We start from the raw sequence: 14170 nt of genomic DNA on the forward strand, positions 1-14170 counted from the left end.
GGCACAGGTAGGTGTCCATTAAATGGGAGCAACTCTGTCTCATTGTGGCCTGGGGCCTTTGTGTCCCTGCAGTAAAGAAGGCAAGAAGGGCAAGAAACAGAAGGAGAAAAAGGCCAAGAAGACAGGAGAAACCAACTTGGGGCTGGAGGAAGAGGGGCCCAGAGACCACGAGAAAAACAAGAACACGGCCATGTGAAGACTCCCCACTCGCCTCCTCCAGGCAGCCTCCAGACATGCCCCTCCCCACCCTAAAGGAATGACCTGGACCTGAAGCCACCGAAATGACTCCATCTGGGGTTGAGAACACAGCGCCCCGAATGAAGAGGCTTGGGACTCACCCCGCCCCTCAAGGAGAGCTCTCTGCGCCTTACACGGTCCTTATGCACCCTCCTTCTAATTCGTCCTGCCTGGTGATTCTTCCCGCACTGGGAGCGTGTTCCTCGTTACGGAGAAACCCCCCAAACCCCCCAATCTGATGGCTCCACCTTCTTCTCCCCACTGCCTGATTTCTTTTCCCTCCGCCTGATATCTATTGGTCACAATCTCCTCCCTCCCATGAAACCTCAGGACCAAGACCGGCCAGGGGCTGCCTCTTGGGGGCCTGCATTAAAGAATTGGTAAGAGCCCTGTGGAAGGGCTCCTGTCGTCTTTCAGGACTCAGTTTCCCCCTGGGGGAGGCAGCTTTTGGGGTTGGGGGCAACGCCGGGGCAGGGATGGGAGACCCGGCTGCACGAGTGCCCGATGCCCCAGGCAGATTGAAAGCTGTCCCGGCCATCTCGACTTTGCGGCCCTGATTACTGGACTTTGAGCCCCGAGGGCCGTCTCCCAGGAAATCCCTGCCTCCCTCACCCCGGTGTTTAGGTCGCGTGACTCGGTTTCTGGGAGCTGGGTCCCAGAGGGTGGGGTTGGGCCCTGCCCTGTCCTGGGGGTGGGGGGTGGGACAGCACTTTCTCCTCCGTTTCCAGCCTCCCCCACTCTCTTCACTTTCTCCGGGGCCCTGGACCTTGCCCTGGACGGTAACTCTCTCTTCACGAGGACTTTGATAAAGGCTGGCGCTTGGGGCTCCGCTCTGGGGTCCAGAGCTGGGCTTGGGGTCCAGCCCAGATGCCGGGGAGCCAACCCTTCCAGGATCGCCCACCAGGGGGCGGCAGAACCATAAATAAACGAAACGTAGGAATCGCCCTAATCCATGTCCCCACGGAGCGCCTGGCATCTTTATTCGCCCTCGGTCTCCGTCCGTACCCAATTCGTCCCATATTCCAGCTGAAAACACTGAGGCTTAGAAAAAGGGGAGCCACTGGCCAGGTCTCCCCGGATGTTGTTGGACGAGCTGGCACGGAAGCCCGGGCTGCCCAAAGGACTGGGGTGTTGGCAGGCTCTGGCAAAGGTGCATTTGGAGACTCACGTCCTAAGGATGGTGGGAGACGGTTGGGGTGGGGCTGGGGGGGGGGCGGGTCCTTCCTGTCCGTGGTTCCTAGCTGGGAGAACGGTGTTCCTCCGCAATGCTGTGCAGCCCCGGGAGGTGGCCTGACCTCTCTGAGCCTCCAGTTGGCTCCTCTTCTGCAACGTGAGGACCAGAGTTTGAGGCTTGAAGGAGGCACGCGGGCTTAAGGGCCACTGCAAGGCCCGGCACAGAGTTGGCGCTCAGGACATGAGTCCCCACCTTCCCCGAGCCTCCCCGAGCGAGGGGTCAGGGTGGACCTCAGGGAGACAGGCTGCCGGGACGCTGGGGAACCCAGGGAGGGGGGCGGCCCCACGCCCACTTCCTGCGGCACCGGCCACACCCCGCCCTGGGGTGCCCGGGGCAGGCCACTTCCTCCTCCGCAGGGGCTGCGCCCCAGAACCTGCTGGACGGGGGCGAGGACGGACGGACCAGATGGGCAGATCCTGGGCGACCCCCGGCCGACTCTGCCTCCTGGCAGCTCTGGGCCCGCGGCCTGGCCAGGCGCAGCCCTGTAAGGCCTCGGGGTGGGGGGGGCAAGGGGGGCGGGAAGCGGCCCCCAGCGCCGGGCCGCTGACGCCCCCGCCCCCCCTCCCCCGCAGTGGCCCAGAGGAAGCCGTGTCTGGTGGGGCTGGGGGCCGCGCTGGCCTTCCTCTTCCTCCTCTTCGTCCTCGCCCTGGGCCACGCCATCTGCTGCAGCGGGTCCAGCGACAGGTGGGCCCCCGCCCTGTCTGAGCCCCTCGTCCAACCAGCCACCGCCCCCCTCGGGGCCCCTCCCCCATCCTCTCCCCTGGAGCCCCGCCCCCATCCCCTCCCCTCGGAGCCCCGCCCCTCCCCCTCCCCTCAGAGCCCCGCCCCCTCCCCTCCCCTCGGAGCCCCTCCCCCATCCTCTCCACTGGAGCCCCTCCCCCATCTTCTCCCCTCAGAGCCCCGCCCCCTCCCCTCCCCTCGGAGCCCCTCCCCCATCCTCTCCACTGGAGCCCCTCCCCCATCTTCTCACCTCAGAGCCCCGCCCCCATCCTCTCCACTGGAGCCCCTCCCCCATCTTCTCACCTCAGAGCCCCGCCCCCATCCTCTCCCCTCCTCTATCCTCTCCCCTTGGGGCTCCGCCCCCATCCCCTCCCCTCGGAGCCCCGCCCCCATCCTCTCCCCTCGGAGCCCCGCCCCATCCCCCCTCCCCTCGGAGCCCCGCCCCCATCCCCCTCCCCTCGGAGCCCCGCCCCCATCCCCTCCCCTAGGGGCCCCGCCCCCTCCCCTCCCCTCAGAGACCCGCCCCCATCCCCTCCCCTCGGGGCCCCGCCCCCATCCCCTCCCCTCAGAGCCCCGCCCCCATCCCCTCCCCTCAGGGCCCCGCCCCCTCCCCTCCCCTCGGGGCCCCGCCCCCATCCCCTCCCCTCAGAGACCCGCCCCCTCCCCTCCCCTCGGGGCCCCGCCCCCATCCCCTCCCCTCAGAGACCCGCCCCCATCCCCTCCCCTCGGGGCCCCGCCCCTCTGGGGTCCAGGGAGCACCTCTCCCTTCATCAGCATGCTGGGGTCTCCCATCCTCGCTGGCTTCCCTCCTGGCGACCCATCTGCAAAACGAGGGCAGCTTCCTCGCAGAGACCCCCGTCCTGAGACGTGTCTCCCACGGGAGCTGTGGAGTCTGTCCCCCCCCCCCAATTAACCCTCCAGCTAATCCCGTCCACTGGACCCTCCATCCATTTACCCATCCGCTCGTCTGCCCCTCCCTCCCCCCAGCCGTCCGCCATCCCTGCCTCTGTGTCCCTCCTTCCCTCCCTCCATCGTCCATCCCTCTGTCCACCCTGTGTCCATCCTTCTGTCTGTCCATCATCCATCCCTCTGTCTGTCCATCATCCATCCCTCTGTCTGTCCATCCCTCTCTCTCTTCACCCACCCATCATCCATCCACCCACCTTCCCACCGTTCATCCACACGTCCATCTGTCCATCCGTCCACCCATCCACTCCTTAACCCGCCCACCCCCCATCACCCACCCCCCCGTCTGTGGCCGCCCGATCACCCACAGTTTTGCGACCCAGGGAGCCAGAGAGGCCAGACACTGAGAGCGCGGTTCTGGCTGATGCGGCTGCAGCGTGGGCGCCGGCCCCGCTGCCTGTTCACACTGGGCGAGCGCCCTCGGCTGTCTTGGCCTCGGCGTTCCCGTCTACACAGTGGGAGCAGCGGGGGGCAGGACTCAGAGGCCCTGGGAGAACGGTGGGCGGCCTGGGGCCCCGGGAGGCCTCCCTGAGCTGGCGTCTCTGGGCCCTGCCTGTCTCCACAGCGACAGAGAGAAGGAAGAGGAGACTGTGAGAAAGAAGGAGGAGGAGGAGGGAGAGGACGACTGGGGGCTGGAGCTGGAGGAGCTGGAGGAGCCTGGGAGCCAGGAGAGGGCGGCGAGCTCCTCCACCTGAAGGCTTCCCGCCCGCCTCCTCCAGGCAGCCCCCCAGGGATGCCGCAGCGTCTCCTGCGCACCCTGGTCCTGGGGCCGGGAGAATGACTCCATCTGGGGTTCGGGGTAAAGTGTCCCTGGATGAAGGCGGCTCAGGACCTGTCCCCCCCCCCGCCCCCCCGCAGTCCCTCCTGGAAGTCTCTTTGCGGGTTACCTCGCTGTTACACCCTCCTTGGGCCTCCACCTGGTCTTTCTTCTCGAGCCCGGACAAGGAGCTCCCCACAGCCCGCGGCCCCCCGGGTCTCATCTCTGTCCCCCCTCTGCATTGCAGACATCTTTCTTTACCCGCTGCCTGATTTCTTCTCCCACCCTGAACGTGAACGTGGAGCTGGCTGCCTGGGCGAGGAGGGCCCCTCCCACCACGCGCTGAGTTTCAGGGGACCGTCCTGGAAGCTGCGAGTCCCAGGGGCTGGGCTGTGGGTGCACAGCCTCGTCACCCCCTCTTCCAGTCCTGCACTCCCGGTGGGCGCTCCACGGTAAAGGAATTGGAGTCCCAGCTTCCTTGCTGTGTGACCCCTGGCAAGTAACTTAACCTCTCTGTGCCTGTGTCCTGTCCTGTAAAAGGGGAGGATGATAACTAGGTCTTGCATAAATTGTCACGAGGATTAAACGGAATAATGTCTAGAAAACTCCTGAGGGCAGAACCCAGAACTCAAAAGGTATCAAATAAATGTCAGCTTTGGGGGTGCTGAAATGGTGGCAATGGGGGGAAGAGCGAATGAGCCTCCCCCCTCAGACTTGGGGGGTCCCGAGGGTCAGAGGGTGGGTTTCCAGACCGCGGCTCCGGGAGCCTGGAAGTCTTCTGCCCCCGGGCTCCTCCTGCCAGGTCTGGGGGTGCCGGGTGGGGGGCGGTGCTGAGGGGGGAGGGAGGCAGGGGGAGGGGAGGTCTGGTTTGGACCCCTCCGTTTCGGCAGGGGCGGGACTTCCCCGCCAGGGGGAGGCTGCAGAGATGAGGGGGGCGTTTTGGGGTTGTCACAAGCCTGTCCCCCCTTATTTGGCACTCGGATGGCAGACAGCCTGCCGCGCTGGGACAGCCGCCCACTGCTTCCCCGGGGCCAGAGGCTGGGAAACGCTGAGGCTTTCGGGAGATCAAAGGCCACGTGGACCCCCCAGCCCGGCTGAGCCCCCCACCCCCAGATGACCCCCCTCCGGACAGAGCCCCCCACCTCATCGGAGCCCCCCACCCTCAGATGACACCCCTCCATATGGAGCCCCCCACCCCATCTGAGCCTCGCACCCCCAGATGATCCACCTCCGGACAGAGCCCCCCACCCCATCGGAGCCTCCCACCCTCAGATGACACCCCCCCATACGGAGCCCCCCACCCCGTCAAAGAAGCTCCTGCCAGTGCCCGCCTCTCCTGCTGCGGGGGGCTGGACCGCGGGGATGGGGGCGCAGGCGCGTGGGGGCCGCCCGCTGTCCCCTCCGCCGGGGACCTGGTTTCTGGGGTCAGGTCCTCGGTCCGCCCACAAGGGGGCGGCAGAACCTCGCTGCTGAGAGCAGAGGCCACACACCACGCCCCCCACGTTGGGGGCGGGGCGGGGAAGGGAAGCCGTGGATGGGGGGCCTCGGACCCCCGCCCCCGCCCCCACGAGTGGGGCTTCCATGCCCGTCACGTGTCAGCGTGGGCGCACTGCGCCTGGCTCCTCCGTGTGTCTTGGCTTGTCTCTTTGTGCCTCAGTTTCCCCATCAGTCAAAAGGGACGTCATCGTCCCTGCGGGGGGGGGGGGGCGGGGGGCCTGCTGGGGGATGGAAGGGGCCTGGGCAGCGAAGAGAGCTTTGCTTCCCCATCTCAGGGTGTCCCGGGGGTCTCGGGGGCTTGGAGTGGGGGGGCAAGGATTCAGATACTAAACCCCCAAGAAAGGGAAAGAACTGCCCCTCACACCCTCGGGGGGGAAAGCCAATGTCCTCCCCGCAGCCCCCCAGGCCCTGCACGACCTGCCCCGTCCCCTCCCTGCTCTCCCTCCTCACTCCCTCTGCTCCAGCCACAGGGGCCTCCCCGCTGCTCCTCCAACAGGCCAGGCCCAGCCCTGCCCCAGGGCCTTTGTATGGGCTGTGCCCTCGGCCTAGAATGCTCTCTGCCCAGATCTTCAGGTGGCTGTCTCCCTCCCTCTGTTTAAACGTTACCCCCTCGACTGAGGCCCACTCTCCAATCCCGGACTTTGCTTTCCTCGTCTCTCTGGCACTTACTTCCTCTGACACAAACTTGACTTGTTTTTATTGTTTCCGTCTGTCCTCCCAACTCGGCACTGTCCGTGCCAGGAAGGCAGGCTGCTGTGGGGGACACGCATCCTGCTGTGTCGCCAGTACTCGGCACCCAGCAGATGCTCAGGAAACCTTTGCCGAGTGGATGGGAGTTTGCCAGGTGGAAAAAGACTGGGAAGGCACGTCGTGTGCATTTATGGAGCACCGACCGTGTGCCAGGCTCCATCCTTGGAGCCGGGGAGGAGGCGGAATCTGCTGTGTCTGGCACAGAGCGGGCGCTCCCTTGATGCCCGTGGAATTTGTGGATCGAAGACCCCGGGGGGGTTCGGAGACCGGTCGGGAAGGTGGGAGGGCTTCCTGGAGGAAGAGGATGCCGCTGTGGGACCTCAAGTGTCCGCAGAGATGCGGGACATGGCGATGAGCAGAGGCAACAGCAGGAGCAAAGGCTCGGGGGGTGCACAGCGGCCCATCCTGGGGGGGCCAGGAGCCACCAAGGGCACTGCCACCTGCGGGGACCCCAAACCAGGCCCCGGCTGTTTGTCCACCTGCCCGTCCAGCCTACTCCCCCCGTCCCTTTGGCCGGGACACAGAACAGCCCAGCTGAGCACAGAAAGGACCACCCGAGACAGCCAGAAAGAGTCGAAGCATAGCTTGTTTAATTTTTATACATTTTTTCTTTTTTTTTTGCCTTTTATTGAATCTTTTATGAACCCCCCCTTTTTTTTTTCCATTTTCTTTTTCTTTTTTTTTTTTTTTTGCATAGGGAAACAAACAAAACAAAATAATAACAGCCAGAGTCACCTTCTGTAAATGGTACTGGGGAGGCGCGTCCGCGAGAACCCAAATGACTGCGTAGGCTACAAGGTTACGATTGATCGGAGTAGATGCGCGGGGCCGGGCGGGGCGGGCGGGGGAGAGGGCGGCCCGGGTCTGCCCAGGGGTCCCCGTCGTCCCCCATCCGGTCCCCAGGTCGTCGGGGAGGCGGGGGAAGGGGAGGGCAGAGCCCCAGGCCACACCTTCTCCTGACGGGTTCATGAGCGCGTGTGTGCGTGTGTGTGTGTGAGATCCGGTGTGTGTGCTGCAAGCGGAAAGCGAGAAATGGTAAACTATCCTGGTAATATCAGTAAAATACAAAATGGGGGGGGGACCTCAAAAAATATCTCGGAGGGAAAAGAAAATGAACGGCAACACCGCCAAAAAACAAGAAAGAAAGAAAAAAAAAAAGAAAAGAAAAGAAAACAAAAGAAAGAAAAGAAAAAAGAAAGAAAGACTGAATTCAGAGGGTGGGTCTCTCTGCCTCTCCCCGGGGCCCCCAGGCCGGGCGTTCTGTCCCTCGGATGCTCTGTTTGTCCGTCCCCCATGTGGGGTCCTGGGGGTAGGAGGGAAGGAGGCTGGGGGCAGGGCCAGGACCCCCAGACTTGAAGGGGCTTTGGTTTCGGGGGGCCTGGCTGGGACCCAAGAAGGGAAGATGGGGTGTTGGTGCATTCTGAGAGTGGGCTTTGGGGGGTCCCCAAGTGGAGGGGGGCCGGGCAGCTCCCGACCCCTGTCCGGTGGGTCCCCTCCTAGCCCGGAGGTGTGGATGGGGGGCCGTGGGGAGGGTGGCAGCTCGGGGGGGGGGGGTGGTCCTTCCTTCCTCTCCCGGAGCCCACTCCTGCTGGATCCCGTCTGGTCTTTCCTGAGGCTGGGGTCCCGGGGGGCGGGGAGGGGGACCCCAAAGCGACGCCAGCAGACGTGTGAGGCACTGCTCGGGAAGTCTGTTTTGGTATCTCTGGCAACAAGTCCTGCTGGGGTGGCTTTGGGTCTGTCTCCCCGCCTCGCCCGGGGAGGGGGTCAGCTCGGACCCCGCACCTCTGAGACGCCTCGGGCCGGCTCAGGGGGGAGGCTGCGGCCATCCAGGGGGCAGAAACGGGGAAGGAAGGGAGGATGGGAGGATGGCTTCTCTCCCGACACCCTCCAAAGAGAAGAGTCAAAATCAGTCTGAGAGAGAATCCAGACCCAAAGAAAAAGTAGCCACGGGATCACCTATATCACAAGAAATAATTCCAAAATTATATATATATATCTGTATAGTATAGCCCTACACTGCAGGTCCAAGTACCGTCGGAGAAGCCGGGGGGCGGGCAGGAGGGTGGGGGGGGTCCTGGGTGCTGTCTCTTCTGGAAGGCCTGGACCGCGGCTGCCTCTGGGGACAGAGAGAAGGTTCTGGAGCAGGGAGAGGATGCTGACGCTGCAGCTGTCTGCCGCCTGGGGAGCCGTGCCAGCCCCCCGAGTCTCCTTTGGGGTTCCTTTCGGGTCTGATTGTCTAGCTCGGGGCTGGGCCCGGGGGCCCCCGGCCGTCAGATGGGGCCGGGCCACCTTGCCCTCCACACTCCCTGTCCGCCCTGGTCCCGGGCGCTCATCCGAGAGGGCCAGGGGCTACCTGCATATACGTGGGGGCCTCTCTGTTCTTCCCCAGCGTGGGCTGGGGTCAGGCTGGGGGGCTTGGCGGGGGTGGGGACGGACGATGGGCGGGTGGGTGACGCCAGCTTGGCAGGGGATGGGGTTGGAGGAGATGTCAGTTTCATACACGTGCAACGAACAAGCCAACCAGCCAACGCCGTGTCCCCCAGCCCCACTCTGGGTCCCCAGCCCAAACTGCAGAGCTGGGTCGGGGTTATGGGGTCTCCGCCTTATTTTGCCTGCTGCGAGGGGCCTGGGAATTCCGCCCTGCGGGGGACCCTGGGAAAAAACAACCAACCCCACAAGAACACACTTCCTGGGAAGGACCTGCGATGGGGGGCGGGCCGTGATGGACAAGATGGTCCCCGCAAAGCCCTCGGGGAGGGGGCCCTGGAGGAACCCCTCTGCCACCGGCTGCTCCCCACTTCCCGGGGGCGGGAGGGGGAGAAAAACCAGCAATCGGCCACTTGGAAACTGACCCGCGTGGCCCTAGGCCGTGAGGCCGAGGTCTGCGCTGTTCCTTGGTCCCCTGGGGCTCCCTGATGAATCTTTTTGGAAGAAAACATTGGATAACACGTGATGGCGGGTGAAAGCGGGGGCCTGTGTGCAAGGCCCCACCTGCTCTGGGGACGGTTCTCAACTCTGACTTCGGGGGCGAATGAATGGGGACCGGCTGCCTGGTGCGTCCCCCACGGGAGATGCTCGAGGGGCCCAGGTGGGGGCCGGAAGTGGCCAGGGGGGGCGGCCTGAGGTTGGGGAACCCAGCCCTTTGGTCCTCCCCGCCGGACACCCCGCTAACCGTCCGCCACTGTCTCTGCTTTGGTCGAGTCTTAAAGGCAAAGAAAATGAGAATGAAAGAAAAAAAAAAGAAACAAAGATAAAGATAGGAGAGCCCGAAAAAAGAAAATCGAGGAGAAGACAACAGCACGGGCCAGCCACGCGGACCCAGGCCTGTGATGCGGTGTCCCCCGGCCGGCCCCATCCCCGGGGCCCCCCGACGGCTGACCTAGACGCACAGGGACAGACAGACAAATATTGCATATATATATCGGGTTTGGTTTTTGTTTTTCTGTTTCAGACCAGAGACCCTCCATAGTCACAGCTGGAAGACGCAGAACCGGGTGGTGGGGGCAAAGAGTGGGCGGGAAGGAGGGACCGGCCACCCATGGCCGGTCTCCGGGGAGGACGGGGGACCAGTGGGTGCTTTGGCAAGAAGGGGGGGAGAGAGGGGACGTCTTTGGGGGTGGGACAGCAATTTGACCCTGAGCCAGGGGGACGCCAGCCTGCATGAGAGGTGGGATGGGGGTCTGGCTGTGGGCAGGGCGGCCACCCCACAGTGGGAGGACCGCCTGGGGTCATGCGTGCATGCGTGGCGTCTGGGGGGCTGGCCGGTGGCCCGGGGCCAGGGCACACCCCTGAGGTCTGTCCGCTGCTGTGGGCAGGGCATTCAGAAATGACCCCTCGGGAGCCCGGGGGTGGCAGAGCACCAGGGAGCACCCCCAATGCAGCGGGAGCCGGAGCTGGGGGGGGCGGGTGGGGGCGGGGTGGACCACGGGCGATTGTTGTTGTGGTTCGCTTTTGTAGCGTGAGATTTTTTTTTTAAATCCTTTTTTTTTTTTTACAAATAGAAATACATCCCTCTTCCATTTTTACTTTTTATTTCATGTCATTGTTTTGTCTTTTTTTTTTTTTTTTTTTTTGACTACACGAGCAGGGCATGCAGCTACCTGTGTGCGCTGATATTGTTTCAAGGTAATAATACTTATTTTTCGGAAGGCAAGGCACATTATGTGGTAGAAATTTTCGTGCAAATTAGGAAACACGGAATTTTTTTAAGGTTTTTTTTTTGTATCTTTTTTTTTTTTTTAAAGAGGATGGGGGAGTGGTGGAGGGCTAGGGGGGCGGGGCGAGGAGGGGACGGGAGCCAGGGGTCATTTGCCATGCAGGGTCAGCCGCGCGGGCTGACGTCAGGAGCCAGGCACGAGTCCTCACTAAGCACCATGCACCGAGGGAGGGGGGCTGCCGGGCGCCCCCTGTCCTCCCCAGCCGACCCGCACCCTAGGGTTCCCGGCCTGCCCTCCCGGAGAGCGGCCCATGCTTTGGTCCCCAGCGGCCCCCCCAGTGGAGGGGCCACTGGAGACAGACAGACAGACGGACCTGAGGTCCCGGAAGCCCTCAGGGAGGGCAGGGGTGGGGGGGCGTGGCGGGGGAGAGGGTCTTGGGTCTTTCTCTTTAAGATCGAGTAGGGTCGTCCAGCCCCTCTGGCTGGTCTGGGAGGAAAGTCCGGTTTCTGGGGAGGTGAGAGGAGGCTGGCCAGGCCCCGTCCCGGGGGACCAGAGAGGGAGAGGAGGGCCAGGCCGGGGGCAGATGAGGAGGGGCCCTGCCCAGGGCAATGGCTTTGGCCCAGGCCCGGGGGTGGGGGTCGTGGAGGGGGGAACGTGTTCCCCAGCGCCAGGCGTGGAGGAGGCCAGGTGGGGCTCAGACGGATGGGCCGGGAGGGGTGACCCTAGAACACCGGACACCCCCTCCCAGACCCCCCCAGGGGTGGAAGTGCGGATGGGGCTGGGGAACCGGGGTGGGGGGCCCCCGGTGTCCCCGGCTTAGTGTTTTTTGGAGCGGCTCAACGGAAAATGCTTAGCAGATAGCAGGTCCCCTACACGGCCGCAGGGGGCCCCCCGAGGCGCCGATGACCCCCCCCCAGCCAGGACCCCACCCCGTCCGGGCTCGTGTGGCCGCCCCCGGCTGTCTTCTCTCCTTTGCCCCATTTCTCGGGGGGAAGGGGGACGAAAGTGCAAACCGTGGTCCCCCTTTGGGCTGGGACGCACCAGGGAGGGTGTGGCTCCAGGATGTAAGGCACTGGCAGGGGAGGCGCGGGGCGCAGGCCGGCTCCCGCACACCCCACCCCGCACCCCCGCAGGCAGGACGCTGGGGGGGCGCCCGGCTCTGCCCCTTGGGCCCACAGGGCGGGGGTCCCATCTCTCTAGCTCTGAGGGGGGCGTAGCAATGAGGGATCAGCGACTGGAGGTGGCCGGGCTGCGGGGGAGGGGAGGGTGGCAGATGCCCGCGGCCACTCGCATCCCGGCTGGACCAAGGGGGGGGCGGGCGGTGGGAATCAGGCACTTAAACCACTCGCTCTCACCTCCCACCTGCAGGAACCTAAGTGGGGGGTCCTCCCTCCCAGGGCGCGGCGCATGGAGACCCCAGACGGCGCCCCCTCTCCACGCAGCCCCCCAGCCCCTTCCTCGGAAAGTGCATTTCTTACAGTGTGTGCAACGTGGGTCCCTCCCCTGGGGGTGCGGGCCGGCGGGGGCGGGGTGGGGGGTGGCCTCCTCTGCCGCGGGGGGCTGGGGGTCAATTGCATAGACTTCTCCTCCCAAACAGGGCAGGCCCGGGGCCCGAACCCCAAGTCCCCAGGCGACCCCCGCGAGCGCGCGCTCCGGGGCGGACGGAGGTCCGAGACCGCGGACACTCCTGAGAAGGTACCTGCCACGCGTCCTCGGCCCGTGGCGACACCCGGGGTCTCCCCACAACCCTCTTCTGCTCTTGTGGCTTCCCTGCCCGCCCCGGCCTCCAGGGCGGCTTCTGCTGCCCGCTGCTGGGGTCCTCGCCGTCCCCCGGCGCCCGCCTCCCCGCTTGGCAAACCCCATCGCGGGGGGCCCGGCGACGTCCCGGCGGTGGCGGTGGTGGCGCGGGGACAGGAGGCCTCTCTGGGTGTCCTGCCCTGTTGGGCCTGGCCCGGGCACCAGGCTGCGCTCACCTGGTCCGGGGCGGAGACGGGAGCGGGCGCCCGTGTCCGGAGCAGCAGCAGCGGCGGTGGCGGCGAGAGGAGATGAATAACTTAGGGAGGCGCCCCTGGTCCTCGGAGGGGTGGCCGTGGCGTCCCGAGAGTCTGCAGCGTTGCCGTCTTCACCTCTTGTCTTCTTGGTTGGGTGGGTTTATTTTTATGAGTTTTCTTTTTTCCCCCCGTTGGTCTTTTTTTTTTTTTTCCGCCTTTTTTTCTCTTTTTCCCTCCTGTGTATAAGTGTCTGTGTGTTTGTCTTTTCGGCCGGGCTGGGAGTCGGGGTCTGTTCTTGCTCACTCTAACTTTCCACCGAAAACGTGGCCCGGGGGCCAGCTGGGCGGCCCCCCGGGATTCCCGGGACCAAGGAGCAGGGCGCGCGAAGAATTCCTATCCCAGATACCAGGACTGGGCGGCCGACGAGGACACGAGAAAGGGAGAGAGAAAGAGATGGGTCAGGCCCGGCCACTGACCTTGCGCCCGCTGCCCAGGACCCCCCACCTCCCTGTGACTTGTGACCCGTCTCCCCTACCCCAGACCTGTCATCCCCTGCTGTGTGTCCCCTGGCAAGTGACTTTGCCCCCAGCAGGCTGCTAGATAAAACGCGGGATGCCCAGTGGAATCTGAATCCTGATAAACCTTCTAGTCTAAGTATATCCCCTGAAACTTGTGGGATATACTTATACTCTTTTAAAAAAATTCAAAGTCCTTTGTTTATCTGGAATTCACATCTAGCTGAGTGTCCTATAGTTTTGTTTGCTGGATCTGGCAGCCCGACCTCTGAGCCTCGCTGTCCCCAGTGTGAATGGGGAAGGGGATGGGGCCCCTGGCTGCCCCCAGCGCTCAGAGGAAAACGAGTGCATCATTACGGAGCGCCACCACATCCAGGCGCTGTGACCAGCGTGGTTTCCTTTTCTTGTTTAAAAAAAATATTTTCCCATGTAATGATCCCCTGAGAAGCCCAGTGGAGGAGGGACTATGCGCCCCCCCATTTCACAGTGAAGAAAACCAGGGCTCAGAGAAGTCAAGTCACTTGCCCAAGTCCACCAGCGTGGGAGGGGCAGTGCCCAAAGTGGAACTCAGGCTGGTGTGGCTCCAGGCCTCGCCTTTTCCCTGCCCAGGCCTGACCCCTTGGCCCCGAGGAGCCCATGACTCCCACTTCACAGAAGGGGCACCTAGGCTCTGGTGGGAGGCCAGGCCTGCCTGGGACAGCTCCAGCCTTGGTCCCCAGAGGGAAGCCACTGTACAGACCCCTCCCCTGGAAACACATCCAGTTGCCCATGTGCCTTGGGCCTGGGGACCCCGCCCCCCAGAGGTCGGCGGAGCACGGACCCCCACCCCTACTGAACATCGATCACGCCCCCTCCCGCCACGCTGCCCCGCAGCCAGCCGCTGGGCCATCCCATCGACCTGGCGCTGTGCTCCCAGCCCCCCACCTCCAGCCAAGTTCAAGTTCATCTTGGCCATTACCTCATGTCTGGTTTCCGTTGGCAACCAGACAGACTCTGGGCGTGACCCTCCCCGCGGTGGCCAGCCACCCCTCAGCCCTTCCTCCTCCCCAGCTCCAGCCCCAGGAACCGGGGGGCACCCTCAGCTCCACACACCCCCCTTGGCTGAGGGGGAGACCGAGGCAGCGCGGTGCCGGGGGTGGGGTCCGGGCTCTGGTAGCTCCTGGCCTGGCTGGAGCCCAGGGCGGCTCTGGGCATGTGGCTTAACCCCTCTGGCCCCCGTTTACTCATCTGCTGAAAGTGTGGGTGCAAGATGCTCAGCCGGGGTGGGGGGGACAGGGACACACGACACCCCACCACATGGGGGAGGACGGGGGCGTCAGAGCCCAGCAGCCTCACTCGGGGTCGGG

General features: G+C 64.3%; 3 protein-coding genes across 9 annotated transcripts in view; 2 read left to right on the top strand and 1 right to left on the bottom strand.

Moving 5' to 3' along the window:
• SMIM24 (small integral membrane protein 24) overlaps window positions 1–634 on the top strand; it is a 4991-nt gene extending 4357 nt beyond the window's left edge. The window contains exon 4 of the mRNA XM_070491702.1: window positions 73–634. Coding sequence (XP_070347803.1) covers window positions 73–196 — 124 coding nt within the window. The 3' untranslated portion in view covers window positions 197–634. The remainder of the gene's footprint in view (window positions 1–72) is intronic.
• Window positions 635–1780: 1146 nt separating this feature from the next.
• LOC106832353 (small integral membrane protein 24) lies at window positions 1781–4580 on the top strand. 2 transcript variants are annotated; one of them, XM_044753370.2, is made up of 4 exons: window positions 1790–1955; window positions 2044–2155; window positions 3723–3956; window positions 4162–4580. In XM_044753370.2, exons 1-3 carry the CDS (start codon window positions 1877–1879, stop codon window positions 3850–3852), a joined length of 321 nt encoding a protein of 106 aa, XP_044609305.2. In that variant the 5' UTR covers window positions 1790–1876; the 3' UTR covers window positions 3853–3956; window positions 4162–4580. The 2 variants fall into 2 exon arrangements, 1 of the variants encoding a protein (XP_044609305.2); XR_011496100.1 differs by lacking the exon at window positions 3723–3956 and having other exon boundaries at window positions 1781–1955; window positions 4162–4539.
• A 5623-nt stretch (window positions 4581–10203) lies between these two features.
• Window positions 10204–14170, bottom strand: part of NFIC (nuclear factor I C) — a 54320-nt gene continuing 50353 nt past the window's right edge. For 4 of the 6 annotated variants that reach the window (XM_070491704.1, XM_070491703.1, XM_044753814.2 and 1 more), the window contains one exon: window positions 10204–12720. Coding sequence is in view for 4 of the 6 variants with exons in the window: in XM_070491703.1 (XP_070347804.1) it covers window positions 12703–12720 (18 nt within the window). In the remaining 2 variants the exon portion in view is untranslated. The remainder of the gene's footprint in view (window positions 12721–14170) is intronic. The other 2 variants (XM_070491706.1, XM_044753815.2) reach the window with 1 other exon arrangement.

The sequence above is a fragment of the Equus asinus genome, chromosome 20 (assembly GCF_041296235.1).
Source record: "Equus asinus isolate D_3611 breed Donkey chromosome 20, EquAss-T2T_v2, whole genome shotgun sequence".
NCBI lineage: Eukaryota > Metazoa > Chordata > Mammalia > Perissodactyla > Equidae > Equus > Equus asinus.